This window comes from Bombina bombina, chromosome 5, assembly GCF_027579735.1.
Source record: "Bombina bombina isolate aBomBom1 chromosome 5, aBomBom1.pri, whole genome shotgun sequence".
Taxonomy (NCBI): domain Eukaryota; kingdom Metazoa; phylum Chordata; class Amphibia; order Anura; family Bombinatoridae; genus Bombina; species Bombina bombina.
The window spans coordinates 1,012,728,536-1,012,754,238 of NC_069503.1; the positions used below are offsets into that span (position 1 = coordinate 1,012,728,536).

The 25,703-nt window shown below is 41.5% G+C and overlaps 1 protein-coding gene across 1 annotated transcript in view; it reads right to left on the reverse strand.

The window, feature by feature from the left end:
* Positions 1 to 25,703, reverse strand: part of UBR5 (ubiquitin protein ligase E3 component n-recognin 5) — an 877,374-nt gene that overhangs the window by 118,606 nt on the left and 733,065 nt on the right. Inside the window, exons 37-42 of the mRNA XM_053715922.1 lie at positions 25,008 to 25,081; positions 24,348 to 24,520; positions 23,719 to 23,829; positions 20,960 to 21,177; positions 20,530 to 20,650; positions 20,331 to 20,429 (exon numbers count right to left, since the gene is read on the reverse strand). Of these exons, the coding sequence (XP_053571897.1) occupies positions 20,331 to 20,429; positions 20,530 to 20,650; positions 20,960 to 21,177; positions 23,719 to 23,829; positions 24,348 to 24,520; positions 25,008 to 25,081 (796 nt within the window). The remainder of the gene's footprint in view (positions 1 to 20,330; positions 20,430 to 20,529; positions 20,651 to 20,959; positions 21,178 to 23,718; positions 23,830 to 24,347; positions 24,521 to 25,007; positions 25,082 to 25,703) is intronic.

Here is a 25,703-nt window from a genome sequence, read left to right on the forward strand (position 1 = left end):
TCACTAACGACGCAACCGTGTAACCGGAAATGACGAAGTTGCGTCACAGACTTATTTTTCGCGCCAAAAATGATGCAATAAAGTCAAGCATTTGGTGCACCCACAGGCCTAATACCGCCTGCAATTTGCAAGCAAAAAGTAGTCAATTTAGAAAAAAAAAAAAAAAAGACTAAACCCCAGGTAAGAAAAACATTTCTTAAAATGGAAATTTATGCTTACCTGATAAGTTTATTTCTTTTACGATATGACGAGTCCACGGATTTCATCCTTACTTATGGGATATCGCCTCCTGGTCAGCAGGAAGAGGCAAAGAGCACCACAGCAAAGCTGTATATATAGCTCCTCCCTTCCCACCCACTCCAGTCATTCGACCGAAGTTAGGAAGAGAAAGGAAAAGCCAAGGTGCAGAGGTGACTGAAGTTGAACAAAAATAAAGACCTGTCTTAGAAAATGACAGGGTGGGCCGTGTACTCGTTATATCGTAAAATAAATAAATTTATCAGGTAAGCATACATTTTCTTTTCTTTTACAAGATATGACAAGTCCATGGATTTCATCCTTACTTATGGGATACAATACCAAAGCTATAGGACACAGATGAAAGGGAGAGCCAAGACAGGAACCTAAAGGGAAGGCACCACTGCTTGAAGAACCTTTCTCCCAAAAACAGCCTTGAACGAGGCAAAAGTATCAAATATGTAAAATTTGGAAAAAGTGTGAAGAGACGACCAAGTTGCAGCCTTGCAAATCTGTTCAACGAAGCATCATTTTTAAAATGCCCATGAGGAAGCCACAGCCCTAGTAGAATGAGCCGTAATTCTTTCAGGAGGCCGCTGTCCAGCAGTCTCGTATGCAAAACGGATGATACTCTTCAGACCAAAAGAAAGGGAGGTAGCCGTAGCTTTCTGACCCCTACGTGTTCCGGAAAAAACAACAAATAATGAATATGATTGACGAAATTCTTTAGTCGCCTGCAAGTAAAACTTCAGGGCACGGACCACGTCCAAGTTATGTAACAGACCTTAGAAGGATTGGGACACAATGAAGGAACAATAATTTCCTGCTTAATATTTTTGTTGGAAACAACCTTAGGAAGAAAACCAGGTTTGGTACGTAACACTACCTTATCGGAATGAAAAATAAAGGTAAAGAGAATCACATTGTAGAGCCGAAAGCTCAGAAACTCTGCGAGCAGAAGAAATAGCAACCAAAAATAAAACTTTCCAAGATAACAACTTAATATCTATGGAATGCATAGGTTCAAACGGAACCCCTTGAAGAACCTGAAGAACTAAATTCAAACTCCAAGGAGGAGTAATAGGTCTAAACTCAGGCCTGATCCTAGTTAGAGCCTGACAAAAGGATTGAACATCCGGAATATCTGCCAGAAGTTTGTGTAGCAAAATAGATAAAGAAGAAATCTGTCCCTTTAAAGAACTTGCTGATAACCCCTTCTCCAATCCTTCTTGGATAAAGGACAAAATCCTAGGAATCCTAATCTTACTCCATGAGTAACCCTTGGATTTGCACCAATAAAGATATTTACGCCATATCTTATGGTAAATCTTTCTAGTAACAGGCTTACGTGCCTGAATCAAGGTATCAATAACCGAATCAAAGAACCCTCGCTTAGACAAAATCAAGCATTCAATCTCCAAGCAGTCAGCTGTAGAGAAATTAGATTTGGATGACGGAAGGGTCCCTGAATGAGAAGGTCCTTCCTCAATGGGAGCTTCCACGGTGGCAGAGATGACATGTCCACCAGATCGGCATACCAAGTCCTGCGAGGCCACGCAGGAGCAATGAGAGGCACTGAAGTCCTCTCTTGTTTGATCCGAGCAATCAAACGGGGAAGGAGAGCAAACGATGGAAACACATAAGCTAGGTTGAATGACCAAGGCACTGCCAAGGCATCTATCAGTTCGGCCTGAGGATCCCTGGACCTGGATCCGTATCTCGGGAGCTTGGCATTCTGATGAAATGCCATAAGATCCAGCTCCGGTCTGCCCCATCTGAGAATCAGGGTGGCAAAGACCTCCGGATGGAGTTCCCATTCCCCCGAATGAAACGTTTGTCTGCTCAAGAAATCCGCTACCCAGTTGTCCACTACTGGGATGTAGATTGCTGACAGATAACAAGAGTGAGCCTCCGCCTACCGAATTATCTTGGATACTTCCGTCATCGCTAAGGAACTCCTTGTTCCTCCCTGATTGATGTAAGCCACAGTAGTGATGTTGTCTGAATGAAAAAGGATGAATTTGGCAGAAGCCAAATGAGGCCAAGCCTGAAGTGCATTGAATATTGCCCTAAATTCCAGAAAATTGATTGGAAGTAGACACTCCGACCGAGTCCCATCCTAGTAGACTAGCATCCGTTGTCACTATCACCCATGAGGGTCTGCGGAAGCACGTCCCTTGGGACAGATGATCCTGCGACAACCACCAAAGAAGAGAGTCTCTTGTCTCCTGATCCAGATCTATCTGAGGACACAATTCTGCATAATCTCCATTCCACTGTCTGAGCATGCTCAGTTGTAGAGTTCTCAGATGAAAACGATCAAACGGAATGATGTCCATTGCCGCCACCATCAATCCAATTACCTCTATGCACTGAGCCACTGATGGCCGAGGATTGGACTGAAAGGATCGGCATGTATTCAGAATCTTTAACTTTCTGACTTCCGTCAAGAAGATTTTCATGGATACAGAGTTTATTAGAGTTCCCAGGAAAGGAACCCTTGTCTGTGGAATTAGTGAACTCTTTTCTAGATTCACCTTCCACCCGTGAGTCCTTAGAAAGGATAGAACCATGTCGGTATGAGACTGTCAGCTGATAAGACGATGCCTGGATCAGAATATCGTCCAGATAAGGCTCCACTGCAATGCCCCGCAGTCTGAGAACCGCCAGCAGAGACCCTAGGACCTTCGTGAAGATCCTGGGTGCCGTGGCCAGCCCGAAAGGAAGGGCCACGAACTGAAAATGTTTGTTCAGAAAGGCAAACCTCAGGAACTGGTGATGATCTGTGGATAGGAATATGCAGATATGCATCCTTTAAGTCCACGGTAGTCATATATTGACCCTCCTGGATCAATGGAAGAATTGTCCGAATAGTCTCCATCTTGAAGGATGGAACTCTGAGAAACTTGTTAAGACGCTTGAGATCTAAAATGGGTCGGAACATTTCCTTCGTTTTTGGGAACCACAAAAAGATTTGAGTAAAACCCCTGCCCCTGTTCTGGAACGGGACAAATTACTCCATTAGTGGAGAGGTCTTTTACACAACGTAAGAATGCTTCTCTTTTTATGTGGTCTACAGAATCGTGAAAGAAGAAACCTTCCCCTTGGGAAGGAATTTTTGAACTCCAACTGATACCCTTGAGGCACGATTTCTAGTGTCCAGGGATCCTGAACGTCTCTTATCCAAGCCTGGAGAAAGAGAGAAAGTCTGCCCCCTACTAGATCCAGTCCCGGATCGGGGGCCGCCCCTTCCTGCTGTCTTGGGAGCAGCAGCAGGCTTCTTGGGTTTTTTACCCTTGTTCAAAGCCTGGTTGGGTCTCCAGGTGGACTTGGCTTGTGAATAATTCCCTTCCTGCTTAGCGGAAGAGGTGACTCCTTTGAAATTGCGAAAGGAACGAAAATTACTCTGTCGTCCCCTTTGTTTAGATGTCTTATCTTGAGGGAGGAGGTGACCCTTACCTCCCGTAATGTCAGAAATGATTTCTTTCAAGTCAGGCCCGAATAGCCAAAAGCTTGGATTTAGAGGACACATCCGCAGACCAAGATTTCAACCATAGGGCTCTCTGTGCCAAGATGGAGAATCCCGAACTCTTAGCCGCCAATTTGGCGATCTGAAAGGCAGCATCCGTAATAAAAGAAGTAGCCAGCTTAAGGGCCTTAATTCTATCTTGTATTTCCTCCAAAGAAGTCTCAGTCCTAAGAGACTCTTCTAAAGCTTCAAACCAAAAAGCAGCCGCGGTCGTGACTGTTACAATGCAGGCGGCTGGTTGCAATAAAAACCCTTGATGAACATATAGTTTTTTGAGAAGACCCTCCAACTTCTTATCCATGGGGTCTTTGAAAGCACAACTGTCCTCAATAGGAATAGTCGTACGCTTCGCCAGAGTAGAGATAGCTCCCTCCACCTTAAGGACCGTCTAACAAGAGTCCCTAACGGTGTCAGCTATAGGGTACATTTTCTTAAAAATAGGGGAAGGAGAGAACGGGATACCCGGTCTTCCCCATTCCCTTGCAACAATTTCCGAAATTCTCTTAGGAACCGGAAAAACATTGGAATAAGAAGGAACTTTTAAGTATTTATCCATCTTAAACAATTTCTCTGGTGGGACCACAATAGAGTCACAGTCGTCCAGAGTCATCATAACCTCTCGCAGCAACAGACTGAGGTGTTCAAGTTTAAATCTGAAAGACATGACGTCCGAATCTGTCTGGGGCAATGCATTTCCTGAATCAGACAGTTCCCCCTCAGACAGGGTCTCCCTACCACCCAATTCAGAGCCCTGGGAGGGTACATCGGAGATAGCCATCAAAGCATCAGAAGTCGCAGGGACCACATGGGCTTCTGTCCTGCTGCGTTTGCCTTGTAACACTGGCAACTTATATAAAACTTCTGTAAGAGTGGATGACATAACTGCAGCCATATCCTGCAGAGTGACTGATGTGGACGCAGTTTTAGAACACGGCGTCGCTTGGGCGGGCGTTAAAGGTTGACACGCTTGGGGAGAAAGTTGCGGCATACCCTGAGTCTCATCAGTCTGAGAAACATCCTTAGATATACTTGCATTAAAGAAAATTTGTTTGTTAAATTGTAAAGCCCTCAGTACACGAGGGACAAAAATAGGGGGTTCCACATTGGCATCTAAACACATAGAACATGTACTTTCCAGAAGTTCAGACATGACAAACAAACCAGCAATATTGGTCGTTTTAATGTGAGTAAAAACAAACGAAAAAAAAAAATCGATGTACTGTGCCTTTAAAAAAATAAAACATACTTTTTTACTGCACCGCAATAATATGAAATAACAGGGCAACCACAGGACTATCTTTAAAGTTGTACGGTATGCTGTATAGACAAGTTACGTGGATTTAAGCACCAGCACCTCACCACAGCTCTGCTGTGGCGCCACGAGTCCCGATAGACCTTCGAGAGCGGTGCTCCCAAGACCACTTGAGTAGTTTATTAACACAAACTGTCGTAGGCCACACCGGAGCTCTGAGAAACTCTTCCAATAGTCAGGATCCGGATAGCAAGTGCGCGTCTTAGCGCGCAAAAAACTATCGCGGGCGGAAGGGCCCTGAATAACGATCCGCATAAGAACCGCATGGGAAAAAATGTCGGATCACCGATCTGACCGAAGTCATGCAAATATAAGCCAAATGTGCCCCCACAAATAAACCCTCTCTTGTCCCCATTAAATTACAAACGTAAATGCAGAACACTTAGCTGCCACACACTCCCTGCGTCATAGCCCTGATCACATCCAACTGAATAAACATTTATTAGGGTCCCGATAGAGCCTGCTAAGATTTACCTAATAAAAAAGAGGGGATACCTATGCACACTACTCTTTACCCTGTGCAAATTGATTACCCCTTCCCGGTATAGGGAATCAGTACCAGTCCTTTCTGAGATACTACAGTCTCTCCAGAAGTAAGTGACTGTCCATACCTTAATACTGAACGCAGTATGAGGCTGTCCCACACAAGGAAGATGTTCTTTTTCCTCACCTCCATCAGCTCTGTGTGGACAAAACAGGGTCTTAGATAATATCTGCTAAGACAATCAGCAGGGCAGCAAACAATATGGGAGCTTGATATTGGAATGACAGTCTCCCCAGTCCGTTGCTTAAAGTCAGTAGCTCCAGCACTGAGCAAAATCTAAACACCTCACTTTACCTCTTCCCATCACTAACACAGGCAAAGAGAATGACTGGAGTGGGAGGGAAGGGAGGAGCTATATATACAGCTCTGTGTCATATCTTGTAAAAGAAATGTTTATTTTCCCCAAATATGAAACTGACAGTCTGCACAAGGAAATACATGAACCTGACTAATGGCAAATATAAGTACAATACATATATTTAGAACATTATTTAAATGCATAAAGTGCCAAACCATAGCTGGGGTGCCTTAAGTAACAAAAAAACATAATTTATGCTTACCTGATAAATTTATTTCTCTTGTGGTGTATCCAGTACACGGATCATCCATTACATGTGGGATATTCTCCTTCCCAACAGGAAGTTGCAAGAGGACACCCACAGCAGAGCTGTCTATATAGCTCCTCCCCTAACTGCCATATCCAGTCATTCGACCGAAAACAAGCAGAGAAAGGAGAAACCATAGGGTGCAGTGGTGACTGTAGTTTAAAGTTAAAAAATATCTGCCTTAAAATGACAGGGCGGGCCGTGGACTGGATACACCACAAGAGAAATAAATTTATCAGGTAAGCATAAATTATGTTTTCTCTTGTAAGATGTATCCAGTCCACGGATCATCCATTACTTGTGGGATACCAATACCAAAGCTAAAGTACACGGATGAAGGGAGGGACAAGGCAGGTACTTAAACGGAAGGGACCACTGCCTGTAAAACCTCTCTCCCAAAAATAGCCTCCGAAGAAGCAAAAGTATCAAATTTGTAGAATTTTGAAAACGTATGAAGCGAAGACCAAGTCGCCGCCTTGCAAATCTGTTCAACAGAAGCCTAATTTTTAAAGGCCCATGTGGAAGCCACAGCTCTAGTAGAATGAGCTGTAATCCTTTCTGGAGGCTGCTGGCCAGCAGTCTCATAGGCTAAGCGGATTATGCTTCTTAGCCAAAAAGAAAGAGAGGTTGCCGAAGCCTTTTGACCTCTCCTCTGTCCAGAGTAGACAACAAACAAAGCAGATGTTTGACGAAAATCTTTAGTAGCTTGTAAGTAAAACTTTAAAGCACGAACCACGTTCAGATTGTGTAATAGACGGTCCTTCTTTGAAGGAGGATTAGGACACAAAGATGGAACAACAATCTCTTGATTGATATTCTTATTAGATACCACCTTAGGTAAAAACCCAGGTTTGGTACGCAGGACTACCTTATCCACATGGAAGATCAGATAAGGAGAATCACATTGTAAAGCAGATAACTCGGAGACTCTACGAGCCAAGGAAATAGCTACCAAAAACAGAACTTTCCAAGATAAAAGTTTGATATCTATGGAATGAAGAGGTTCAAACGGAACTCCTTAAGAACCAGATTTAAGCTCCATGGCGGAGCAACAGGTTTAAACACAGGCTTGATTCTAACTAAAGCCTGACAAAATGCCTGAACGTCTGGAACATCTGCCAGACGTTTGTGCAAAAGAATAGACAGGGCAGAAATCTGTCCCTTTAAGGAACTAGCTGACAATCCTTTTTCCAAACCCTCTTGGAGAAAGGATAATATCCTGGAAATCCTGACCTTACTCCATGAGTAACCCTTGGATTCACACAAATAAAGATATTTACGCAATATTTTATGGTAAATTTTCCTGGTGACAGGCTTTCGTGCCTGTATTAAGGTATCAATGACTGACTCGGAGAAGCCACGCTTTGATAGGATCAAGCGTTCAATCTCCAGGCAGTCAGTCTCAGAGAAATTAGATTTGGATGATTGAAAGGACCTTGTAGTAGAAGGTCTTGTCTTAACGGCAGAGTCCAAGGTGGAAAGGATGACATGTCCACTAGATCTGCATACCAGGTCCTGCGTGGCCACACAGGCGTCATCAAGATCACCGATGCTATCTCCTGCTTGATCTTGGCAATCAGACGAGGGAGCAGAGGAAACGGTGGAAACACATAAGCCAGATTGAAAGACCAGGGCGCTGCTAGTCCCTGGACCTGGATCCGTAGCAAGGAAGCTTGGCGTTCTGGCGAGACGCCATGAGATCCAGTTCTGGTTTGCCCCAACGATGAATCAATTGTGCAAACACCTCCCAGTTCTCTACACCCGGGATATAGATAGCTGATAGGTGGCAAGAGTGAATCTCTGCCCAGCGAATTATCTTTGAGACTTCTAACATCGCTAGGGAACTCCTTGTTCCCCCTTGATGGTTGATGTAAGCCACAGTCGTGATGTTGTCCGACTGAAATCTGATGAACCTCAGAGTTGCTAACTGAGGCCAAGCCTGAAGAGCATTGAATATCGCTCTCAGCTCCAGAATATTTATTGGAAGAAGTGACTCCTCCTGAGTCCACGATCCCAGAGCCTTCAGGGAGTTCCAGACTGCACCCCAACCTAGAAGGCTGGCATCTGTCGTTACAATTGTCCAATCTGGCCTGTGAAAGGTCATACCTTTGGACAGATGGACCCGAGATAGCCACCAGAGAAGAGAATCCCTGGTCTCTTGATCCAGATTTAGTAGAGGGGACAAATCTGTGTAATCCCCATTCCACTGACTGAGCATGCAGAGTTGCAATGGTCTGAGATGTAGGCGTGCAAACGGCACTATGTCCATTGCCGCTACCATTAAGCCGATTACTTCCATGCACTGAGCCACCTAAGGGCGAGGAATGGAATAAAGAACACGGCAGGAATTTAGAAGTTTTGATAACCTGGACTCCATCAGGTAAATTTTCATTTCTACAGAATCTATCAGAGTCCCTAGGAAGGAAACTCTTGTGAGGGGGGATAGAGAACTCTTTTCCTCGTTCACCTTCCACCCATGCGACCTCAGAAATGCCAACACTATGTCCGTATGAGACTTGGCAATTTGGAAGTTTGACGCCTGAATCAGGATGTCGTCTAAATAAGGGGCCACTGCTATGCCCCGCGGCCTTAGGACCGCCAGAAGCGACCCCAGAACCTTCGTAAAAATTCTTGGGGCTGTAGCTAACCCAAAGGGAAGAGCTACAAACTGGTAATGCCTGTCTAGGAAGGCAAACCTGAGAAACCGATGATGATCTTTGTGTATCGGAATGTGAAGATAAGCATCCTTTAAATCCACTGTAGTCATGTATTGACCCTCCTGGATCATAGGTAGGATGGTACGAATAGTCTACATCTTGAATGATGGAACTCTGAGGAATTTGTTTAAGATCTTTACATCCAAAATTGGTCTGAAGGTTCCCTCTTTTTTGGGAACCACAAACAGATTTGAGTAAAATCCCTGTCCCTGTTCCTCCTTTGGAAATGGATGGATCACTCCCATAACTAGGAGGTCTTGTACACAGTGTAAGAATGCCTCTTTCTTTATCTGGTTTGCAGAAAATTGTGAAAGGTGAAATCTCCCTTTTGGGGGGGAAGCCTTGAAGTCCAGAAGATATCCCTGGGATATAATTTCCAACGCCCAGGGATCCTTTACATCTCTTGCCCACGCCTGGGCGAAGAGCAAAAGTCTGCCCCCTACTAGATCCGTTACCGGATAGGGGGCCGTTCCTTCATGCTGTCTTAGAGGCAGCAGCAGGCTTTTTGGCCTGCTTACCTTTGTTCCAGGTCTGGTTAGGTCTCCAGACCGTCTTGGACTGAGCAAAAGTTCCCTCTTGTTTTGCATTAGAGGAAGTTGATGCCGCACTTGCCTTGAAGTTTCGAAAGGCACGAAAATTAGACTGTTTGGCCCTTGATTTGGACCTATCCTGAGGAAGGGCATGACCTTTTCCTCCAGTGATATCAGCAATAATCTCCTTCAAACCAGGCCCAAATAGGGTCTGCCCCTTGAAGGGAATGTTAAGCAGCTTAGACTTTGAAGTAACCTCAGCTGACCATGATTTAAGCCATAGCGCTCTGCGCGCCTGGATAGCAAAACCAGAATTCTTAGCCGTTAGTTTAGTCAAATGAACAATGGCATCAGAAACGAAAGAATTGGCTAGCTTAAGTGCTCTAAGCATGTCAAGTATGTCATCCAATGGAGTCGCTACCTGTAAAGCCTTTTCCAGAGACTCAAACCAGAACGCCGCAGCAGAAGTGACAGGAGCAATGCATGCAAGGGGCTGTAGGATAAAACCTTGTTGAATAAACATTTTCTTAAGGTAACCCTCTAACTTTTTATCCATTGGATCTAAGAAAGCACAACTGTCCTCGACAGGGATAGTAGTACTCTTTGCTAGAGTAGAAACGGCTCCCTCCACCTTAGGAACTGTCTGCCATAAGTCCCGTGTGGTGGCGTCTATTGGAAACATTTCTCTTGTTAAGTGTATCCAGTCCACGGATCATCCATTACTTATGGGATATTAACTCCTCCCCAACAGGAAGTGCAAGAGGATTCACCCAGCAGAGCTGCTATATAGCTCCTCCCCTAACTGCCATTACCAGTCATTCTCTTGCACCCAACGAATAGATAGGATGTGTGAGAGGACTGTGGTGATTATACTTAGTTTCATACCTTCAATCAAAAGTTTGTTATTTTATAATAGCACCGGAGTGTGTTATTCCTTCTCTGGTAGAATTTGAAGAAGAATCTACCTGAGTTTTTCTATGATTTTAGCCGGAGTAGTTAAGATCATATTGCTGTTTCTCGGCCATCTGAGGAGAGGTAAACTTCAGATCAGGGGACAGCGGGCAGATTAATCTGCAAAGAGGTATGTAGCAGCTTATTATTTTCTGACAATGGAATTGATGAGAAAATTCTGCCATACCGATATAATGTAAACTCAGCCTTAAATGCAGTAGCAGCAACTGGTATCAGGCTGTCATGTATGTATATTTTACACTTCAGTATTCTGGGGAATGGCACTTCACTGGAATTATACTGTATGCATAAAACTTTAGCCTAATTTGCAGGGACTAGCAACAGGCTTTTTAATAACACTCAATTTATTAATGTTAAACGTTTTTTGCTGGCATGTAAAATCGTTTAATTTTCTGAGGTACTGGGTGAAAAAATGTTTTGGGCACTATTTTTTTCCACTTGGCAGTCGTTTTATTTAATTTATGACAGTTTACTGATCTCTCTCACTGTTATGTGTGAGGGGGAGGGTGCTTTTGCTACGCATCAAAAAATTCAGTCAGAAGTTTATTGTCTTCCCTGCATGATCCGGTTCATCTCTACAGAACTCAGGGGTCTTCAAAACTTGTTTTGAGGGAGGTAATCACTCACAGCAGAGCTGTGAGATTGTAGTTGACTGTGATAAAAAAAAACGTTTATTTCTGTATTTTTTTTTTTTTTTCTGCTATAACTTTTCAGTTTATTAATTTTCAACTGTCATAACTTTTTCTGTGCTTCTTATAGGCACAGTACGTTTTCATATTATAGTAAATTACTTGAAAAGTATTTCCAAGTTGCTAGTTTATTTGCTAGTGTGTTAAACATGTCTGATTCAGAGGAAGATATCTGTGCTATATGTGCTAAAGCCAAAGTGGAGCCCAATAGAAATTTATGTACTAACTGTATTGATGCTACTTTAAATAAAAGTCAATCTGTACAAATTGAACATATTTCACCAAACAACGAGGGGAGAGTTATGCCGACTAACTCGCCTCACGTGTCAGTACCTGCATCTCCCGCTCGGGAGGTGCGTGATATTGTAGCGCCGAGTACATCTGGGTGGCCATTACAAATCACATTACAGGATATGGCTACTGTTATGACTGAAGTTTTGGCTAAATTACCAGAACTAAGAGGTAAGCGTGATCACTCTGGGGTGAGAACAGAGTGCGCTGATAATATTAGGGCCATGTCAGACACTGCGTCACAATTTGCAGAACATGAGGACGGAGAGCTTCATTCTGCGGGTGACGGTTCTGATCCAAACAAACTGGATTCAGATATTTCAAATTTTAAATTTAAGCTGGAAAACCTCCGTGTATTACTAGGGGAGGTGTTAGCGGCTCTGAATGATTGTAACACAGTTGCAATACCAGAGAAAATGTGTAGGTTGGATAAATATTTTGCGGTACCGGCGAGTACTGACGTTTTTCCTATACCTAAGAGACTTACTGAAATTGTTACTAAGGAGTGGGATAGACCCGGTGTGCCGTTCTCACCCCCTCCGATATTTAGAAAGATGTTTCCAATAGACGCCACCACACGGGACTTATGGCAAACGGTCCCTAAGGTGGAGGGAGCAGTTTCTACTTTAGCTAAGCGTACCACTATCCCGGTGGAGGATAGCTGTGCCTTTTCAGATCCAATGGATAAAAAGTTAGAGGGTTACCTTAAGAAAATGTTTGTTCAACAAGGTTTTATATTGCAACCTCTTGCATGCATTGCGCCTGTCACGGCTGCAGCAGCATTTTGGTTTGAGTCTCTGGAAGAGACACTTGAATCAGCTCCATTAGATGAGATTACACACAAGCTTAAAGCCCTTAAGTTAGCTAACTCATTTATTTCAGATGCCGTAGTACATTTAACTAAACTTACGGCTAAGAATTCCGGATTCGCCATTCAGGCACGCAGAGCACTGTGGCTAAAATCCTGGTCAGCTGACGTTACTTCTAAATCTAAATTGCTTAATATACCTTTCAAAGGGCAGACCTTATTCGGGCCCGGGTTGAAAGAAATTATCGCTGACATTACAGGAGGTAAAGGCCATGCCCTGCCTCAAGACAGAGCCAAACCTAAGGCTAGACAGTCTAATTTTCGTTCCTTTCGTAATTTCAAAGCAGGAGCAGCATCAACTTCCTCTGCACCAAAACAGGAAGGAGCTGTTGCTCGCTACAGACAAGGCTGGAGACCTAACCAGTCCTGGAACAAGGGCAAGCAGGCCAGGAAACCTGCTGCTGCCCCTAAGACAGCATGAATCGAGGGCCCCTGATCCGGGAACGGATCTAGTGGGGGGCAGACTTTCTCTCTTCGCCCAGGCTTGGGCAAGAGATGTCCAGGATCCCTGGGCGTTAGAGATCATATCTCAGGGATACCTTCTAGACTTCAAATTCTCTCCCCCAAGAGGGAGATTTCATCTGTCAAGGTTGTCAACAAACCAAATAAAGAAAGAGGCGTTTCTACGCTGCGTACAAGATCTTTTATTAATGGGAGTGATCCATCCGGTTCCGCGGTCGGAACAAGGACAAGGGTTTTACTCAAATCTGTTTGTGGTTCCCAAAAAAGAGGGAACTTTCAGGCCAATCTTGGATTTAAAGATCCTAAACAAATTCCTAAGAGTTCCATCGTTCAAAATGGAAACTATTCGGACAATTTTACCCATGATCCAAAAGGGTCAGTACATGACCACAGTGGATTTAAAGGATGCTTACCTTCACATACCGATTCACAAAGATCATTACCGGTATCTAAGGTTTGCCTTTCTAGACAGGCATTACCAGTTTGTAGCTCTTCCATTCGGATTGGCTACGGCTCCGAGAATCTTCACAAAGGTTCTGGGTGCTCTTCTGGCGGTACTAAGACCGCGAGGAATTGCGGTAGCTCCGTACCTAGACGACATTCTGATACAAGCTTCAAGCTTTCAAACTGCCAAGTCTCATACAGAGTTAGTACTGGCATTTCTAAGGTCGCATGGATGGAAGGTGAACGAAAAGAAGAGTTCTCTCTTTCCACTCACAAGAGTTCCCTTCTTGGGGACTCTTATAGATTCTGTAGAAATGAAGATTTACCTGACAGAAGACAGGTTAACAAAGCTTCAAAATGCATGCCGTGTCCTTCATTCCATTCAACACCCGTCAGTAGCTCAATGCATGGAGGTGATCGGCTTAATGGTAGCAGCAATGGACATAGTACCCTTTGCACGTCTACATCTCAGACCGCTGCAATTGTGCATGCTAAGTCAGTGGAATGGGGATTACTCAGACTTGTCCCCTACTCTGAATCTGGATCAAGAGACCAGAAATTCTCTTCTATGGTGGCTTTCTCGGCCACATCTGTCCAGGGGGATGCCATTCAGCAGGCCGGACTGGACAATTGTAACAACAGACGCCAGCCTACTAGGTTGGGGCGCTGTCTGGAATTCTCTGAAGGCTCAGGGACAATGGAATCAGGAGGAGAGTCTCCTACCAATAAACATTCTGGAATTGAGAGCAGTTCTCAATGCCCTTCTGGCTTGGCCCCAGTTAACAACTCGGGGGTTCATCAGGTTTCAGTCGGACAACATCACGACTGTAGCTTACATCAACCATCAGGGAGGGACAAGAAGCTCCCTAGCAATGATGGAAGTATCAAAGATAATTCGCTGGGCAGAGTCTCACTCTTGCCACCTGTCAGCAATCCACATCCCGGGAGTGGAGAACTGGGAGGCGGATTTCTTAAGTCGTCAGACTTTTCATCCGGGGGAGTGGGAACTTCATCCGGAGGTCTTTGCCCAAATACTTCGACGTTGGGGCAAACCAGAGATAGATCTCATGGCATCTCGACAGAACGCCAAGCTTCCTTGTTACGGGTCCAGATCCAGGGATCCGGGAGCGGTTCTGATAGATGCTTTTACAGCACCTTGGACCTTCGGGATGGCTTATGTGTTTCCACCCTTCCCGATGCTTCCTCGATTGATTGCCAGAATCAAACAGGAGAGAGCATCAGTGATTCTAATAGCGCCTGCATGGCCACGCAGGACTTGGTATGCAGATCTAGTGGACATGTCATCCTGTCCACCTTGGTCGCTACCTCTGAAACAGGACCTTCTGATCCAGGGTCCCTTCAAACATCAAAATCTAATTTCTCTGAAGCTGACTGCTTGGAAATTGAATGCTTGATTTTATCAAAACGTGGTTTTTCTGAGTCGGTTATTGATACCTTAATACAGGCTAGGAAGCCTGTTACCAGAAAGATTTACCATAAGATATGGCGCAAATACTTGGTGCGAATCCAAGAGTTACTCATGGAGTAAGGTTAGGATTCCGAGGATATTGTCTTTCCTACAAGAAGGTTTAGAAAAGGGTTTATCCGCTAGTTCCTTAAAGGGACAGATTTCAGCTCTGTCCATTCTTTTACACAAACGTCTGTCAGAAGTTCGGACGTTCAAGCTTTTTGTCAGGCTTTAGCTAGGATCAAGCCTGTGTTTAAAACTGTTGCTCCACCATGGAGTTTGAACTTAGTTCTTAATGTTTTACAGGGGGTTCCGTTTGAACCCCTTCATTCCATTGATATCAAGTTGTTATCTTGGAAAGTTCTGTTTTTAATGGCGATTTCCTCGGCTTGAAGAGTCTCTGAGTTATCTGCCTTACATTGTGATTCTCCTTATCTGATTTTTCATTCAGACAAGGTAGTTCTACGTACTAAACCTGGGTTCCTACCTAAGGTGGTCACTAACAGGAATATCAATCAAGAGATTGTGGTTCCATCTTTGTGTCCTAATCCTTCTTCGAAAAAGGAACGTCTGCTACACAATCTAGATGTAGTCCGTGCCCTGAAATTTTATCTACAGGCAACTAAGGATTTTCGACAAACGTCTTCCCTGTTTGTCGTTTATTCTGGTCAGAGGAGAGGTCAAAAAGCTTCGGCTACCTCTCTCTCCTTTTGGCTTCGTAGCATAATACGGTTAGCCTATGAGACTGCTGGACAGCAGCCTCCTGAAAGAATTACAGCACATTCTACTAGAGCTGTGGCTTCCACTTGGGCCTTTAAGAATGAGGCTTCTGTTGAACAGATTTGCAAGGCTGCAACTTGGTCTTCTCTTCATACTTTTTCCAAATTTTACAAATTTGACACTTTTGCTTCTTCGGAGGCTGTTTTTGGGAGAAAGGTTCTTCAGGCAGTGGTTCCTTCCGTATAAAGAGCCTGCCTGTCCCTCCCGTCATCCGTGTACTTTAGCTTTGGTATTGGTATCCCATAAGTAATGGATGATCCGTGGACTGGATACACTTAACAAGAGAAAACATAATTTATGCTTACCTGATAAATTTATTTCTCTTGTAGTGTATCCAGTCCACGGCCCGCCCTGTCACTTTAAGGCAGGTAATTTTTCCATTAAACTACAGTCACCACTGTACCCTATGGTTTTCCTTTCTCTGCATGTTTTCGGTCGAATGACTGGTAATGGCAGTTAGGGGAGGAGCTATATAGCAGCTCTGCTGGGTGAATCCTCTTGCACTTCCTGTTGGGGAGGAGTTAATATCCCATAAGTAATGGATGATCCGTGGACTGGATACACTACAAGAGAAATAAATTTATCAGGTAAGCATAAATTATGTTTTTTCTAAAAATAGGAGGGGGAGAGAACGGCACACCTGGTCTATCCCATTCCTTAGTAATAATTTCTGTAAACCTTTTAGGTATTGGAAATGCATCAGTGCACACCGGCACTGCATAGTATTTATCCAGTCTACACAATTTCTCTGGCACTGCAATTGTATCACAGTCATTCAGAGCAGCTAAAACCTCCCTGAGTAACACGCGGAGGTGTTCAAGCTTAAATTTAAATGTAGAGATATCAGAATCAGGTTGCATCATCTTCCCTGAGTCAGAAACATCACCCACAGAAAGAAGCTCTCCTTCAGCTTCTGCATATTGTGAGGCAGTATCAGACATAGCTCTTAAAGCGTCAGTATGCTCTGTATTTCGTCTAACTCCAGAGCTATCTCGCTTTCCTCTAAATTCAGGTAGTCTGGCTAATACCGCTGACAGTGTATTATCCATGACTGCCGCCATGTCTTGTAAAGTAAACGCTATGGGCGCCCTAGATGTACTTGGTGCCATTTGAGCGTGAGTCCCTTGAGCGGGAGTCAAAGGATCTGACACGTGGGGAGAGTTAGTCGGCATAACTTCCCCCTCGTCAGATTCCACTGGTGATAAATTTTTTAAAGACAGAATATGATCTTTATTGCTTAAAGTGAAATCAGTACATTTGGTACACATTCTAAGAGGGGGTTCCACCATGGCTTTTAAACATAATGAACAAGGAGTTTCCTCTATGTCAGACATGTTTGTACAGACTAGCAATGAGACTAGCAAGCTTGGAAAACACTTTAAATCAAGTTAACAAGCAAATATAAGAAACGGTACTGTGCCTTTAAGAGAAACAAATTGTCAGAATTTGAAAAACAGTGAAAAAAGGCAGTAAATCAAACGAAATTTTTACAGTGTGTATAATAAGCTAACAGAGCATTACACCCACTTGCAAATGGATGATTAACCCCTTAGTTCAAAAAACGGATAAAAAAAACGATACTTTTTTAACAGTCACACCAAACTGCCACAGCCTTGCTGTGGGCCTACCTTCCCCAACAAACGATTTTGGAAAGCCTAAGAGCCCTTTAGAGATGTCCTATAGCATTCAGGGGACTCCTGGAGGAAGCTGGATGTCTCAGTCTGTAAAAGTTACTGCACAAAAAAGAACTAAATTAGGCCCCTCCCACTCATAGTAACACAGTGGAAGGCCTCAGGAAACGGTTTCTAGGCAAATTTAAGCCAGCCATGTGGAAAAAATCTAGGCCCCAATAAAGTTTTATCACCAAAGTATATATAAAAACGTTTAAACATGCCAGCAAAAGTTTTATATTGCAAATATAAAAGAGTATTACCTCAGAAAGTAAGCATACCAGTCGCTATTAAATCACTGTATTCAGGCTTACCTTACATAAATTGGTATCAGCAGCATTTTCTAGCATTCACATCTTCTAGAAAAATCTTAACTGCACATACCTCATAGCAGGATAACCTGCACGCCATTGCCCCGCTGAAGTTACCTCTGTCTTCAGTCATGTGTGAGAACAGCAATGGATATTAGTTACAACCTGCTAAGATCATAGAAATCACAGGCAGATTCTTCTATTTTTCTGCCTGGAACAAAATAGTACAATTACGGTACCATTTAAAAATAATAAACTTTTGATTGAAGCAAAATAACAGCTACATTTCACCACTTCTCTCTTACTACCTCCATGCTTGTTGAGAGTTGCAACAGAATGAATGGATATGGCAGTTAGGGGAGGAGCTATATAGACAGCTCTGCTGTGGGTGTCCTCTTGCAACTTCCTATTGGGAATGAGAATATCCCACAAGTAATGGATGATCCGTGGACTGGATACACCTTACAAGAGAAACATACTTAACAAAAGACACCCATCCACATATAGCAGATAGCCAAACCGATACTGAAACAGTTATCAGTAGAGGTAATGGTAAATTGAGAGTATATCGTCGATCTGAAAAGGGAGGTAGGAGATTAATCTCTACGACCGATAACAGAGAACCTATGAAATAGACCCCATTAGGGAAATCATCGTATTTAATAAGTGATACTCCCTTCACGTCCCTCTGACATTCGCTGTACTCTGAGAGGAATCGGGCTTCAACAATGCTGAAAAGCGCATATCAACGTAGAAATCTTAGCACAAACTTACTTCACCACCTCCATAGGAGGCAAAGTTTGTAAAACTGAATTGTGGGTGTGGTGAGGGGTGTATTTATAGGCATTTTGAGGTTTGGGAAACTTTGCCCCTCCTGGTAGGATTGTATATCCCATACGTCACTAGCTCATGGACTCTTGCCAATTACATGAGAGTGGAAATCAGTGTGACCACACCGGTCATGTGGTATGCAATGCAGGAGCGCCCCTGCAACAGGAAAAAGCGTGCCAAACTTAACAGGCTGCGCAGCTAACCAAACGAAAGTAAAACCTGTACGTTCCAACATCTGCCTGAGCCTCGTCTCACATGTCGCAGCATAAAACAAGGTAAATTATGCAATAAATCCCCCCTGTTCAGTAATACCCTTCCGGAGATATTAACCCTTGATTCCATACAGATAAAAGGATTCACACTGTGACCCTATCTTCTTGCGTTGTGTGTATAAAAAAAATGAAACAATCTTACCGGAATCTCTGCTGTGGGACACAGCCTCTCAAGTTTGACAGTCTTGTAGCATCACTCCTGACATGGACTTGAGTGATAGAAGCAGGAAGTGAAGCTCGTCAACACTGATTGCTTAGGAGCTGTTAAAACGAGTCTGGATGGGTTTGCAGAAAGACTCTCCCTGCAACTCCAGACCCTAACATTCGTCAATGAGAGGCAGAAAAGACTACTTAAAACTCCAGTCCCATTCAGAAGGGTACTACCCTCCATAAGGAACTACTCCGTATCTTCTGACACTTCTCTGCCAACATTCTGTGATGAAAGGCAAACAATGACTGGGATATGAGGGAAGTGGGGGAGGTATTTAAGCTTTTGGCTGGGGTGTCTTTGCCTCCTCCTGGTAGCCAGGTTCTGTATTCCCACAAGGAATGAAGCCATGGACTCTCCTTATATTAAGAAGGAAAAATAAAATGCATTGCAGCTCCTGAGTAGACTTTAACCAATTTTGACAATGTTTAAATACAGCAGTTCTGTTCAGAGCAGCAAGCATTTGTGCAATAATGTCATGATTCAGCTAGGACCCTTTGAAATTTATCAGAAAAAAAAAAAATCTAGTGCTTGGTTGAAATTTAAAGTAAATGTTATTGCAATTGCATGGTCTTTTTTGTGTATATTGATTATGGAATTGTACTTTATTTAATAGTTATTTTATTATTATTGGTTATTTGTAGAGCGCCAACAGATTCCGCAGCGCTATAAACAAATGCGGAGTACAACAAAACAATTATAGGGATCAAATGGGTAGAGGGCCCTGCCAAGAGTTGCACTGTTGTAGTCGGCTATTAAGAAGGTGATCTACAAACAGCTGGACTCTTAGGCTTACATGCTAAGGGGGTTCAGGGGATAGCAATGGAGGAGAGGAACTGGTATAAAGAAAGGTTGGCGTAGGTTGTATGCATCTCTGAATCCTAAATGCTTTCCATCAAAGTTACAGCACATAAAGCTAGGCTATATTGTAGACAGGCAAGTAGCCATACCCTTCCCTACAGAAAAGCAGAAGTTTGAACCATTCTTCTCATCCCCTTCTTTACAATGGCGATTTAACAAAGGAGCAATTAAAGGGGGGGGGGGGGGGGGGGGGGAGAGAAGATAAACATTTACAGAATTTATATATATATATATATATATATATATATATATATATATATATCTTGACCTAATACATATGTTTTGAGCGTCATTTATGATGACACACATTACATGATTTTCTACACTGCTAACACAAGTATATTTTTGTAAATGTTACCATGGCATAATACAACTACAAAATGATGAATCATTAGAAGTGCCTGCCTTGTTGCCTGATCTAAGTAACCTTGTAGGACAGGTATGCTATTGACCTTGCATGCTAAATTGAGTAAAAAGGACAGCCTACAGGTGATACAAGAGCACTGTATGCACAGACTACCTTTGTATTCTAGGGAAGATGGGTGTGGAAGACGTTATCACAGAATGATAAGCTTTTTCACAAATACATATGCAATGCAAAAATGCTTTTAAGAGTCAGTGGCACTCCGGTTTCTCAAGCTCCGATTTAACGAATACAGTTTAATGGATTGAACAGGCAAGGGTAATAATATATGTGAGATTCTTTGAAACAGTCCATGTTGAGTTTACCTCTAAAGTCAGATCTCTTGACTGCTGATTTCTAAGTTTCTCCATCTCTCTACGGAATTTTGACTCCTTCACTTCAAAACCGCCCAATTCTGTCAAGATCTGTTATAGAAAAAGGATAACAATAAAGTATGTGTATTTTAAACTGAACTTAGGTTTCATTAAGAAAAGGTGTATCTAGAAAGTATTGCAGACATCTCACCGATCCTGGCTCAGCCCCAACATCCTCCATAAACACTCGGCCAAACAACTCAAGAGACAAACGCCACCGACCTAAAAGCATGTCATGGGAAATTACCATGCCCATGAAACTGCATTGAGGCCTAAATTAAAAAAATTAAAAAAAAAAAAAAATGTTCACTTGTTAGCCAAGGCTATTGGAAAAATAACAAGCATCTAAAAATATTTTGCCTTACCAAAATTTAAATATAAAAGGTTAATGTGCTTTTGCAAATGCAGTTTACAACTAGTTTTGATGAGCTAAATAACAACTTTGCTACCAGCATATTACTGTATAAATAGTAGGTTACATATTTTATTATCCATCAAATGGTTATGCAATATATTGAAGGAAATTCAGGAAGCTTATACATCCTTACAAGACATTACAGAGGTTTTGCTATTTATAGTACCTAAATGATGTGAGTGGAGGCCCTTCACTCTCAGTTAGCCCTATTTCTGCCAATAAACTGCTCTTCAACTGTGCTGCAAGGTCATGTGCTGAAGGTCCTGGTTTCGAGTTATCAGTTTCTTCTGAAGGCACATTTTGTTCTTCAGCTTCCTTCTGACATTTTTGGATGCTCATCACATTTTTTAAGTTAGCAGCATAAGACATTTTTGTGGGTAACACCTGTAGGGAGGAATAAAAAATAGGCAAAACTGATTTTTCCCCCCCAGTACTGATCTGCCAATACAAAATGGCTTGTGTGAAGAAGACTCTATATGTTCACAGATGTATTGATATATATATATATGTCTGTCATATTTGAATGAGTAGACTACTTAATTGTGAAGAACTAGTTAATGAACATACAAGTTTAGGAAGAAAACAGTTTACAAATGACTTGCATCTCAACACAACACTACTATCTTTATACAAGGATAAGCATTGGCTTGATAATGTATTCATTTGCCTAGCAGTGTGACTATGCAGTATTTTTTCAAGATAGAGACTGTACTCCAAGATTTCTGTTAAGAACAATTTGCCATTAAAGCGCAATGTTAAACTATTTTATTCTGAAATGTAGAAGATACAATACAGAATACTGAAAGTAGTGTTCCTTTTTGTCCTAGGTCAAATCACATAAAAAAAAAAAAAAAAAAAAAAAGTGTTTACACCCTAGGGCAGAGCTTTCCAAACTTTTCATGTTGGTGACACACTTTGCAGACCTACATCATTTCGTGACACAGTAATTCAGTTGTACTAGCAAAAAGGAGGTTAAACTAACTTGTTTTAAAAGATACGGACACATACATAAATTATATAATAACAAAATGTATTTACAAGTAACAGTATGTATGTGCAAGAATTAAAAAGTTTACCACCAATAGCTACTTACTATTTTAATGGGATGTATGAGGTTGATGGGATGAACACAGTTTCAGAATATTTGGTGTAATATTAGATAAAGACACTCACATTTCATCATCAAGCATTTTTAAGCTTCCACTTCCTATCCATATATCAAGAGCAGGAGCAGCAATGCACTACTGGGAGCTAGTTCTAAAAAAACCCCACTGACTTCAACTCAGCGTTTAAGCTGCCACCCTCAGAGCTCTGTGAGTCCGCCTGACTACTGCCCACGCTGCAAACACACTGCTGTCCCACTCACTGGCTACACTTGCAGTCACGAGCCAATTAAGGAGACTACATGTGCAGTCAAGAGCCAATGTGCCGCCAAATCCGCCAATGGTAATAGTTTCAGTTCCCACTGAGCTGTGCCAATTGGTTAAGTTGATCACTGTGACCCACTAGGTATCAATCACGTGTCAACCATGTGATATGCGTAGCAGGCAGGTGGAAAGTCAGAAACCAAAAAAACAATATAAAAAAAAAAATTAAATTTAAAACAATTTGTGCTGAAGCAGGGACACACCTACACACTGCTGCCGACACACTAGTGTGTCCCGACACACAGTTTGGAAAGCACTGCCCTAGGGAATGTTCACATATTTCCCAGATTAGTCACCCATAGATGTAGCAAGTTCTTTATTGCTTGAGTGGTTGGTACCACCTACTCCACTGAGATAAAGAAGAGTGCTCCCATGCCTCTACTTTCCAAACTGCACTGAGTGAATGACAGGTCATACATATGCGCGGCTAAACTCATTTACTCAATGCAGCTTGGAAAGCACGGGCACAGGTATGCACACTTCTCTATCTCACTGCACCAGGTGGCATTGTTTCTAACTGGCTGTACCACACCCACTGAAGCGAATAACAGCACTTACTAGGGTGTGAGCATTAAAAGTATTTATGTAAAGGGATGCTTATGTACTAGTTAACTCTTGTCAAGATTGTGGAGGCTTGTTCACCAAAATAGGACACAGTATTGCTCCCTATCAATGAATTATAAAATCAGCATTATCAGTACACAAATAGGCAATTCCTACTTGCTTTGATTAATTCAAATACATAATACTTAAAAATAGAAATATAAATATATATATTTTTTGCAAGAAAAGGTTTGTGACCCCTTTGGAATCACCTGAATTTCTACATTGATTATTCATAAAATGTGGTCTCACGTTCATCTTAGTCACAATTACAAACACAATCTCAATAAACTAACAACACACTAACAGTTTAACTTTTCTTGTATATCCTATTTTAACAGCAAAAACCTCCACCAATCATTTCCTGTAGTTGCTTATAAGACTTGCAACATTGATGACTTTCTAACCATTCCTCCCTACAAATGTTCATCAAATAGACCTGTATTGATTGTAAAGCCCTCTTCAGGTCATGCCATATCATCTAAATTGGGTTAAGGTCAGGACTCTGACTTGGTATTTTCAAAACTACTACTTTGCATCCACATTTTTATGGGTAATCAAATTCTGGTAATTCCAAAGGGTTTCATAAACTTTCTAGCAACTGTATATTACAATGTCCAGGCTTGATAAAAGCAGTAAAGGGTCTGACATAAAATTCTGTTTTCAAGATTACAACAGCCATGACTAACTAAAAAGTAGAAATCAGAAATATATTTAATATTTAACTCAAAATGAGACGTCTGAATAGTGTAAAAAGGTCAGTAGCAGTAGAAAAAAAAGGCATTCTGACATACAGTACAAACAAAAAGCAATTTTTAATGGCTGGGGAGCACACACACAAAAAAAAAAAAAGGATAATAATATTAACAGGGTATTCTGCTTTATGGTAGCTTACCTCAAGACAATTTCTGTCTGTTACGTCTATTAAACATTTCCCAGTGTTAGCAGAAGATGAATAAAGACCCTGACTTGGTCTGCCAAACAAATCTTCCTTTCGTGCATTAGGCTAAGGGTAAAGAAAAATAAATGTATATTTGTACATTTAGTCTCTGTACCTAGAAATAAGAACTTGGTTGTGGTATTTTAAGGAGAGGTACTACATTGCTTTCTCTACAAGGTGTTTAAGATAACCATGTACAGATAAGCTATACATAATTGACAATTTCACTATAATCATTTTAAGAAAAGCACTTAACCTGTGCTCTTATGCACATGCCCTTGGTTAGGATCCCCTGTGATACTAGAAACTGTTAACACCTGGAAGGCTAGTAAAGCCAACAGATCTAAAGGAAAAATGTTTTCATTGGCGGTTAATGCTGTAACTATCATTTTTTACTTCGCTTTCATCATTGACTGATATTTGGTGTCACAGATTAAATTATCACTGGTGATTAAGTAGGTGTGTGTGTGTGTATGGGTATAAAAATATCAAAATAAATATAAGCACATTTATCTGTCACTTCTATCACTATGACAAAAGTAGTATATACGTTTAAAAATTGTATAATATAATCCAAACAATACCTGCAAAAGATGTGGCTGATCTGCTAATGGAATGGCTTCTGCTAGGGGAACCTCAAATGGATTTGGAGGAATACAACCCAAAAATGTCATTGAATCAGAGCGACGGAAGAACGGATGATTCTGGCCTGTCTCAGAAGGCATTGTATCTTCATCTTTATCATTTAAAGTGGAGCCTGATAATTACATTTACGCTCCATTAAACGGATATTTTTACTCAGACTATTTCATAATACAAAGTCACCATATCCCATAATACACTTTCCTTACACATATGATTTCACAACACCTTTATAGTCTGGCATGCCAATAAACCAGATAAAAAAATAATAGAGAAAGGAGGAGAAGGAAGGGAGGAGAAAGAAGAAAGGGAAAGGATGAAATCAGGAAGGAGAGACTAAGAGATGGAAGACTTATAAAACAGACAAGTTGGTTGAGTCTGCTCATTTTGTTTTGAAGCATAAGCCAATTCTCATAATAGCTTTAGGTATGATTAAACCACTCTTTCATCCCATGTTCACCTGGAACTTTGTTCCTTTATACACCTAAGTTCAACCCGCCCCACTAAAAAATAAATTAAAAAATCTATCAATAATTGTTACCCAATTAAATGTACATAGTAAAATATTCTGCATAATTCACATGAGAAAATTAACAATTTACTCTGATTTGTGTCGTCGTCATTTTCATGTTCTGAATCTTCATTGTCAAGACCAAGTTCCAATAGTTCTCTGGTCCTTGGAAAAAATAACCAGATTCAGTAAAATTAAACACATATTGACAAACAAACACAAATATATATAGTTTCACAAGGAAGAAGTACAGAAAGAACGTAAACAATATTCCAAGAAAATACTCAAAACAAGTTAACTGCTCTCTCTAGTAGTGTTAATTATTTTTAAATGCAGAACTATATTCTTTATTACTAATCAGACTACTATAATACAGACAATTATATTAATTTGTATGCTTGTTTCATGATGAAATTTAGAGTCTTTTTTTTTTTTTTTTTTTTTTAAAGTGTTCACAAAACACTGAAATAGGAATATGTTAAAGTGCAAAGGAATATAAACAACATGTTCCATTAAATATTTAAACACCACAATAAGAAATAGAAGACATCAATATACATCTTTTAAGGGACATTTTTATACACTGAGATATTAATATAAAATCTTTAATTGTATGTAAAACAACTTTGCAATATATTTTCATTATTTATTTTGTTCCCTTTTCCTGTAATTTAATTCTGAATATTGTGGGTTTTCTAAATTCCTGCTGAGAGAGGATGTGCAGACACAGCTGTAATCCACACAGTAATTGATTGCACACTCTAGTAAGCCATTTATAACTGTCCCT